The sequence below is a fragment of the Oncorhynchus gorbuscha genome, linkage group LG17, assembly GCF_021184085.1.
Source record: "Oncorhynchus gorbuscha isolate QuinsamMale2020 ecotype Even-year linkage group LG17, OgorEven_v1.0, whole genome shotgun sequence".
Taxonomy (NCBI): domain Eukaryota; kingdom Metazoa; phylum Chordata; class Actinopteri; order Salmoniformes; family Salmonidae; genus Oncorhynchus; species Oncorhynchus gorbuscha.
In genome coordinates, this window is record NC_060189.1 from 50,502,304 (window position 1) to 50,512,410 (window position 10,107).

General features: G+C 42.9%; 1 protein-coding gene across 1 annotated transcript; it reads right to left on the reverse strand.

The window, feature by feature from the left end:
• Window positions 1-8,692: 8,692 nt before the first annotated feature.
• Window positions 8,693-9,793, reverse strand: LOC124001208 (neuropeptide Y receptor type 2-like). Its single transcript, XM_046307831.1, has one exon. The coding sequence runs from the start codon at window positions 9,791-9,793 to the stop codon at window positions 8,693-8,695; it is 1,101 nt and encodes a 366-aa protein (XP_046163787.1).
• Window positions 9,794-10,107: the final 314 nt, after the last annotated feature.

Below are 10,107 nucleotides of genomic sequence, written 5' to 3' on the forward strand. Positions count from 1 at the left end.
ATTAATTTATCCTCTGCAGCAGAGGTAACTCTGGGTCTTCCTTTGCTGTGGCAGTCCTCATGAGAGCCAGTTTCATCATAGCGCTTGATAGTTTTTGCATCTGAAATTTCTGCGACTGAAATTGACTGACCTTCATGTCTTAAAGTAATGATACACTGTCGTTTCTCTTTGCTTATTTGAGCTGTTCTTGCCATAATATGGACTTGGCCTTTTACCAAATAGGGCTATCTTCTGTATACCACCCCTACCTTATCACAACACATCACTGATTGTCTCAAATGCATCAAGAATGAAAGAAATTCCACAAATGAACTTTTAACAGGGGACACCAGTTAATTGAAATGCATTCCAGGTGACTACCTCATGAAGCTGGTTGTGAGAATGTGCAAAGCTGTCATCAAGATAAAGGGTGGCTACTTTGAAGAATCTCAAAAATAAAAAATATATTTTGATTTGTTTAACACTTTTTTGCTTACTAAACTCAGCAAAAAAAGAAACGTCCTGTAACGGCGTTCTTCGTTTGTCGAAAGAGAGTCGGACCGAAATGCAGCGTGGTGGTTACGCATGTCTTTCATAAAGAAACGACGATACATGAAATAACGTATAGATACAAAAACAACAAACGGAACGTGAAACCTAATACAGCCAATCTGGTGAACACTACACAGAGACAGGAACAATCACCCACGAAATACACAGTGAACCCCGGCTACCTAAATACGGTTCCCAATCAGAGACAACGAGAATCACCTGACTGATTGAGAACCGCCTCAGGCAGCCAAGCCTATGCAACACACCTACTCAGCCGCAATCCCAATAACTACAAAACCCCAATACGAAATACCACAAAATAAACCCATGTCACACCCTGGCCTGACCAAATATATAACGAAACACAAAACACTATGACCAAGGCGTGACACGTCCTCTCACTTTCAACTAAGTTTATTTTCAGCAAACTTAACATGTGTAAATATTTGTATGAACATAACAAGATTCAACAACTGAGACATTAACTGAACAAATTCCACATATCTGACTAACAGAAAGGGAATAATGTGTCCCTGAACAAAGGGGGGTCAAAATCAAAAGTAACAGTCAGTATCTGCTGTGGCCACCAGCTGCATTAAGTACCTCAGTGCATCTCCTACTCATGTACAGCATCAGATTTGCCTGTTCTTGCTGTGAGATGTTACCTCACTCTTCCACCAAGGCACCTGCAAGTTCCCAGACATTTCTGGGGAAAATGGTCCTAGTCCTCACCCTCTGATCCAACAGGTCCCAGACGTGCTCAATGGGATTGAGATCCGGGCTTTTCGCTGGCCATGGCAGAACACTGACATTCCTGTCTTGCAGGAAATCACACACAGAACGAGTAGTATGGCTGGTGGCATTGTCATGCTGGAGGGTCATATCAGAATGAGGGTGTCTTCCCTGTAACGCACAGCGCTGAGATTGCCTGCAATGACAACAAGCTCAGTCCGATGATGCTGTGACACACCACCTCAGACCATGACGGACCCTACACCTCCAAATCATTTCCGCTCCAGAGAACAGGCCTCGGTGTAACGCTCTTCCCTTCTACGATAAACGTGAATCCGACCATCACCCCTGATGAGACAAAACCGCGACTCGTCAGTGAAGAGCACTTTTTGCCAACCCTGTCTGGCAAGCGACGGTGGGTTTATGCCCATAGGTGACGTTGTTGCCTGTGATGTCTGGTGAGGACCTGCCTTACAACAGGCCTACAAGCCCTCAGTCCAGCCTCTCTCAGCCTATTGCGGACAGTCTGAGCACTGATGGAAGGATTGTGCGTTCCTGGTGTAACTCGGGCAGTTGTTGTTGCCATCCTGTACCTGTCCCACAGGTGTGATGTTCGGATGTACCGACCCTGTGCAGGTGTTGTTACACGTTGTCTACCACTGCAAGGACGATCAGCTGTCCATCCTGTCTCCTTGTAGTGCTATCTTAGGCGTCTCACAGTACGGACATTGAAATTTATTGCCCTGGCCACATCTGCAGTCCTCATACCTCCTTGCAGCATGCCTAAGGCACGTTCACGCAGATGAGCATGGACCCTGGGCATCTTTCTTTTGGTGTTTTTTCAGAGTCAGTAGAAAGGCCTCTTCAGTGTCCTAAGTTTTCATAACTGTGACCTTAATTATCTTTGAAAGACAGGGTCCTGAAAAAGGGACTTTTTTTTGTTTGTTTGCTGAGTTTATATAATTCCATATGTGGTATTACATAGTTTTGATGTCTTCATTATTGTTCTACAATGTAGAAAACAGTAAAAATAAAGAAAATCCCTTGAATGAGTATGTTTGTCCAAACTTTTGACTGCTACTGTATGTAACCCATACTTAAATGAGGAGCGGTCTGTGGCAGAAGTTAAGGTTATTGACGCTGCAAAAAAATGGGAAAGCGTTTGGCATTGATGCACTGCCTAATGAAGTTTTAAAATCCCCTAAATCAATTGACGTCCTTCATGATTTGCTCCAAATTTGTCTTGAGTACATTATACTGCCATCCACTTTGCATAAGTCTATATTGAAACCCATTCCCAAATCTTCAAAAAATGACCCGAGAGTGCAATTGAACTATAGAGGCTTATATAACTTATATTCATCCATCCTCAACAATAGGCTAATGACCTTTTGGAGGATCAGAACATTCTGGTGGAAGAACAAAATGTTTTATGTAAATCCAGAGCCTGTATAGATCACATCTTCTCTGTCTGTACAGTAATCAGAAATAGATTACACGAAGAGAAGCCTACTTTTTCATGTTTCATTGATTTCCAGAAAGCTTTTGATTTTATAAATAGGGATATTTCAGCCTATAGTTGGTTAATGACCGGTGTTGATGGGAAATTGGATCACGCAATCCAGTCTCTTTACAAAGTACCAATTGCTTGTGTGCGTATTAATTAATCTCGTACAGATTGGTTTCCCACGAACTCGGGTGTGAAACAAGGAGACGCCTTGTCACCGACTTTGTTTGCTGTGTGTAGAAATGATTTGCCAAAAGAAACTAAACAGTTAAGTATTAGAGTAAGATATGATGATGAAATGCTATGTATCTTTTTGTAAGCTGATGATATTATTTAGATGGCAGAAACAGAACAAGACCTGCAAAACATGTTATTATGTGCAGTCTGTTGGTGTAAAAGATGGAGACTCATGATCAACCAGACAAAAACACAGATAATGACTTTTAGAAACCAGGTACTAAGAGAAGTTCTCTTCTTGAGTTTACTAGCAATTATAAATATTTGGGAATTTTTATTGATGAACATTTTACCTTTCTATACGGACCATCTGCCCTGGCCGAGTCAGCGAGTAGAGCTCTTGGGGGAGTTATAGGAAAAACTAAACCACTGAAAGATATTGGTTTTGCGCTGCGTATTCTAAACTGTATTAGACATGCGTGAGTCCTGTTCTGGACTATTCAGCAGGAGTGTGGGGTGCTAAGAGGTATTTTAAAATGAACATGTCCATAACAGAGCTGTACATTACTGTTTAGGTGTCCACACGTGTTCTGGGAACCCTGTGAGGTGAGATGGAAGGCATGCATGGTGAGACTTTGGAATAGACTGTTAGATATGCCAACTGCCAGAATAGCTCGGAGCATGGAGATACTATAGACATTTTTCAGTGGGATCTATCCATAAGGGGAGCCTGGGCAACTGAAACGTCTGACCTTTTTCAACAGTCTGACTGTGAACATCTGTACCAAAACCAAATTAAGGGAGACATCGATATGATGCCGTATGGGGGAAAAAATATGGGTGGAGGAGATTAATTATAGACCCAAATTGAGAACCTTTTGTTAAATTAACGGTGAATTTGTTTGTGAGAGATATATTATGTATAACCTAATTAAAAGCAAGAGATTGCTATGTGCACAGGTAATATCAGGGATATTGCCTCTGCGTACTAAAACAGGTCAGATCAGGGATATTGCCTCTGCGTACTGAAACAGGTAAGGTCAGGGATATTGCCTCTGCGTACTAAAACAGGTCAGATCAGGGATATTGCCTCTGCGTACTGAAACAGGTAAGGTCAGGGATATTGTCTCTGCGTACTGAAATAGGTCAGATCAGGGATATTGCCTCTGCGTACTGAAACAGGTCAGATCAGGGATATTGCCTCTGCGTACTGAAACAGGTCAGATCAGGGATATTGCCTCTGCGTACTGAAACAGGTCAGATCAGGGATATTGCCTCTGCGTACTGAAACAGGTAAGGTCAGGGATATTGCCCCTGCTTATTGAAATAGGTCAGATCAGGGATATTGTCTCTGCTTATTGAAACAGGTCAGATCAGGGATATTGCCTCTGTGTACTTAAACAGGTCAGATCAGGGATATTGCCTCTGCTTATTGAAACAGGTCAGATCAGGGATATTGTCTCTGCTTATTGAAACAGGTCAGATCAGGGATATTGCCTCTGCTTATTGAAATAGGTCAGATCAGGGATATTGTCTCTGCTTATTGAAACAGGTCAGATCAGGGATATTGCCTCTGTGTACTGAAACAGGTCAGATCAGGGATATTGCCTCTGCTTATTGAAACAGGTCAGATCAGGGATATTGCCTCTGCGTATTGAAACAGGTCAGATCAGGGATATTGTACCTGCATATTGAAACAGGTATTGTGGTGAAATGGAAGAGGAAGACTATGTAACTATTGTGACCTCGAAGAAATAGAGAATGAAACTCATTTGATCCTCTATTGCCCTTTCTACCACGACTTATTCCAGAAAGCACACCAGCTATACCTTGGCATGGCATTATGTGGCTGAGCGATGAGGATAAACTGAATGTTTTTTTGTCCATTGTGTATTTCCGTTTGCGGAATATTTAGGTAAAGCCTGGAATAAAAGAAAAAGGGCTACCTATAATTAAATTGCAAAAATATTCAGCTTCTATGTGGTAAATGGCACATGTGTATAAAGATTGTGTATAGGCTTGTCTCCCATATGAATCTTCTATGTGGTAAATGGTACGTGTGTATAAAGATTATGTATAGGCTTGTCTCCCATAAGAATCTTCTCTTTGTGCCAGACTGGGTTCAAATGCCTTCCGTTTCTATGTTATGTAAAAATGCGTATATATACAGTGTGTATGTATGTACATTATTGTACTGCTCTAGAGATATAATTCTTGTTTGGATAACCTTATTTATTACTACATATAGATTTGTACTTGACATTTTTTCACTCTTTATGCGATGCACAATGCAGAGAACACTAGAAGAGGAATTAGCATTTTATTACCACGGTGAATTATTGTAATGTTTGTTTATGTGTCACTTAATCCCAGAAGGGACGGGTTGCCAATTGGCGCTTTGACACACGAATAAAATGTCATTCATTCATTCATACAGAAGTTTTTCAAAGGACCAAAGAGATTGATCTGCCTCATGATTGAATTTTTGCCATCTAAAAAATATTGCGATACGGGTATCATCCCGGCTCTATTTGTGGCTGGGGTGCAGCCCATGCCCCATGTAGTTTCAGTTGGAGAAGGTAAGGATATTTTTGGACAGCAAGGGGAGTTGTTGTATCCAGTTGTTGTTGAGCCACGTCTCTATTAGGATCTATTAGACCTCCAAAAAACTAAACGGTTTAACTAAACATTGAAGGGGTCCACACAGTTTATGTTGGTGGTAGTATGTAGTCTGCTGTATGCACCATTCATACTAATGTAACAGTATAACTTTAGACCGTCCCCTCGCCCATACCCGGGCGCAAACCAGGGACCCTCTGCAACAACAGTCACCCACGAAGCATCGTTACCCATCGCTCCACAAAAGCCACGGCCCTTGCAGAGCAAGGGGAACTACTACTTCAAGGTCTCAGAGCAAGTGACGTCACCGATTGAAACGCTATTTAGCGTGCACCACCGCTAACTAAGCTAGCGTTTCACATCCGTTACACTAACACGGCTAATAAGCATGCACTGGACGTTACATACAATCCAGTTGGCGAGGTTTTACATTGGATTCCCTTGTTTATAGTCAGGCCTACCATCATAGTGTGTGTTGTCTTGCACCCAAAGACCCAATAAGTCCGATGGAAACCCACCCGTTGAGTCAACACTTTATTTGGATAGTCTGTAGAGCATCTACAACATGTTAACTGACTATCTACTAACCTTAACCCTAGCCCAAATCTTAACCCTTAGCCCTAGCAAGCAGTTGCTTATCAGTAGATTGTTTGTTGATATAAGTATAAGATGGACTATCCGGACTATCCAAGTAAAGTGTGACCCCCCTTTAAATCCTTATGGTTACACAGATGGCAGGTGAGCACATTGTCCCTCTGTATACCCTGCTAGCCATGCCATGTCAATCAGTGGAGAGCTTTGTGGGACTGAACGACTCATGACTCACATCTCATCATGTCTTGAGGCTTTCATTCTTGTCCGTTACCCGTCTGTCTGGCAGAAAGACAGTTGTAAGGTGTTGTTGTCATCAGGACACTTATACTTAGCTACCCCTGCCAACTTTAGTCTATTTAGTCATTTCAGAAAGTAACAACCCCCATTGTTTGACAGAATCAATACTCATGTCTCTGATGTGTCCCGGGAAACATATTTTTTTGACCTTCAGGCATGAATTCTTTCACTGATGGAACTGATACTGTTATTTCATGCTACGGTCAGCATGTGATGTCATCAAATACTTAAAAGAAAAAAAAATGTTTATCTGTCATGAGAAAATGTCAAATGGTCCTTTTGATATTGATGCTGTTTTCACAAATACTCATACTAGCCTATGACTCCCATTCTGTCCATGGGTTCATCAACTTCGACTTCAAAATGTTACATGGAGAGCCGAGCAGTAAGTCATCAACTTCACTGTTGGCACCTCAATGTAATTCCGTAGTGAACAGAGACCGAATCAAAAGGGAAATGACATGCGTCTTAAACCCCGTTGCTTTTGTCCTCCAGACTTGATTTAGAACGGGGGGGGCAGCTCCCCCAGGTCCGCTCTCTGTAAGCTGCAGGTCGATAACTTTCGACAGCCTGATAAACCGTTATTGGCTTACGTGCTGAAAGGCCCATGAATGAGTTACTAAAAACAGAGGCATTGAACCGATCCCCCACAATACAACAGTGGTGATGGACTAAGAAACCGGAAGAAAGGGCAGCCTCTTAAATGATCCAGAAATATAGTGAGGACGTACACTATCGGTAAGTAGACAGTTTGCTGCCACCAAAGGCGAGGGAGGGATTCCGGATCTCTCGTGGACTGTCTAATAATTTAGCGTACATATATTAGTTTGTGCCAGAGGTGCAACACACATTGAGTGTACAAAACATTCATATTGAGTTGCACCCCCTTTTTTCCCCCTCAGAACAGTCTCAAATTGGTCGGGGCATGGACTCTAGTAGTTGTCGAAAGCGTTCCACAGGGAGGCTGTCCTATGTTGACTTCAATGCTTGTGTCAAGTTGGCTGGGAGTTCTTTGGGTGGTGGACCATTCTTGATGGCATTGCAGTTCTTGACACACTCAAACCGGTGCGCATGGCACCTACTACCATGCCTCGTTCAAAAGCACTTACATGTTTTGTCTTGCCCATTCAACATCTGAATGGCACACACACACACACACACACAATCCACGTCTCAGTTGTCTCATGGCTTAAAAATCCTTCTTTAACCTGTCTCCTTCCATTCATCTATCCTGATTGAAGTGAATTTAACAAGTAACATCAATAAGCGATCATAGCTTTCACCTGGATTCACCAGGTCCAAAAGGCTCCTTAACAGCTTCTACCCCCAAGCCATAAGACTGCTGAACAATTAATCAAATGGCCACCTGTACATTTTACATTGACCCCCTCCCATTGTTTTGACACTGCAGCTACTCGCTGTTTATTAACTATGCATAGTCACTTGACGCCAACCTACATGTACAAACTACCTCGACTAACCTGTACCTCGGCACATTGACTCCGTACCGGCACCCCCTGTATATGGCCTCGTTATTGTTATATCATTTAGTGTTACTTTTTACTTTAGTTTATTTAGTAAATATTCTCTTAACTCTATTTTTTGAACTGCATTGTTGGTTAAGGGCTTGTAAGTAAGCATTTCACGGTAAGGTCTATATACCTGTTGTATACGGCTCATGTGACAAATAAAATTGGATTTGATTTGAATTTGGAAATGTCAGCACTGACACAAAGCTTGATTAAATTGATTAGTCAGTTTGTCATTACATGCTGAGTTTACAACTATTAGGTGTCAATAAATGACAACCTGCCTTATGAACTAATGTGTTGTTTTACACCTCAGCTTGTGATTAAAGCACATCTATCAAAATAAGGAATCCATTTGGAAAGAAAAATACCTGAACATTAATTATCAACATAATTTACTATGGTAGCATTCACAAAGGCAATGTAACATTTTCGTCCCACGATCAGCATTTAAATATCAACACTTGCATGTGGCCAAAATAGTTCGTTGTAAGAAGCATGTCAAAACAGCAAGTTTTAAACAGCCGTTTCAAAAGCTCTTAAATGTCAATGGCACAATTCAGCAATCATTTACACATTTTGAACACACTTGGTTCTTCGCTGAACCCTTTGACAATAGACAAATGTAGAAAAGCGAAATGTTTTATCCATAATTCACTCTTGCAGTAGGTTGCACAGAACAGACATTAGAGTTGATATGATGAATTCAGACTTTAGTCGCTTTGAAATCTGTATCGCTCATGTCTTTTTCCCTCAGTGTCTTTCTGCTCATGATGTTCCTCGACCCAGAATTGACAGGTTGGCTGCACTTACACACAGACAGAAACGCAGTCCGGTAGTTGTTGTTCATCCACCCATAGAGGATGGGGTTGACGAAGGTCGAGCACATGGCCACGATGTGGAACATGGTGAAAAGCAGCTTGAAGTCTTTCATTTCCAAGACACTGTTGTCAATGTCAATGGCCAGCTGGAAGGCGTGGAGAGGCAGCCAGCTCACTGCAAACACCACCACCACGATCACCAGCATCTTAGTGGTCTTCCTCTTGCGCTGGTGGCGGTTGTTCCTCCCTGCCGGACTCACGTGGTTCTTCAGCTTACTCCAGATGCGGATGTAGGCGAAGGAGTTGATGGCCAGCGGCAGGCAGTACTGGAGCAGGAGCATGGAGATACTATAGATGGTCCCGTCCATGCCGCTCCCTGGCCACTTTTCCGTGCAAACCTGAATGGACTGCTCGGGCGAAAGGTCAAACGTCCCGTACTCCCGGAAGATGGCGAGCGGGCTGGCCAGGACTGCGCTTATGGCCCACGTCATGATGATGACAGCGGCGCACATTTCCTTGGACATCTTGGTCTCCAGGTGGTAGACGATGCTCCGGTGGCGGTCCAGGGCGATGATGTTGAGCGTGATGGTGGAAACGTGCACGGCCATGCCTTGGGAGAAGGGCAGCATGAAGCACAATGCCTGGCCAAACCTCCACTCCCCATGGAGAGTATTGATCAAAGTAAAGGGCAGACATAGAGTATTCACCAGCAGATCGGCCACAGCCAGGTTCACGATGAAAAAATTGGTGACGGTGTGCAGAGTTTTGAACTTGTACACCACGTATATCACCAGGGAGTTTCCGATGACTCCGAACAGTATGATGGTGCTGTAAGCCAAGATGAGGATCACTTGCACTCCCACCAGCTTGGTGCTGTCCTCCAGGTCTGGAAAGTTGTTGCGGCAGTTTGAGAATTCACAAGCAAGTCTAGAAGAATTCACCCAATTCTCCATTGGAGTTATGTTTACTTGACTTTCAGCATCCATTGCTATCGTTCCCCTCCGGGCCTCAAAAATTCTGCAACAAAGAGGAGGGAGGTCATTTTGACAGAGGACGTACATTTGTTTAAAAAGATTTTTAAAGCTTCTTGCCTGCTCATATTTTAGACTGCAGTGAATGATGTCATTGACCCTTGTACAAGCTGCTAGCCTCGTGTGAGGCATACCTGTGACATATACATACAAGATCTTCCGCAACATCGAGGGCAGGGCAAAGACATGAGGTGGGCCTATCACAGTGACTCATCGGACTCCAGAGACTAGTTGAATTTCGCAGCCGGAGACTAGTTAAATTTTGCAGC

Coding starts and splice junctions, on each gene's coding strand:
- LOC124001208 (XM_046307831.1), bottom strand. CDS start 9,793: ATGGATGCTGAAAGTCAAGTAAACATAACTCCAATGGAGAATTGGGTG.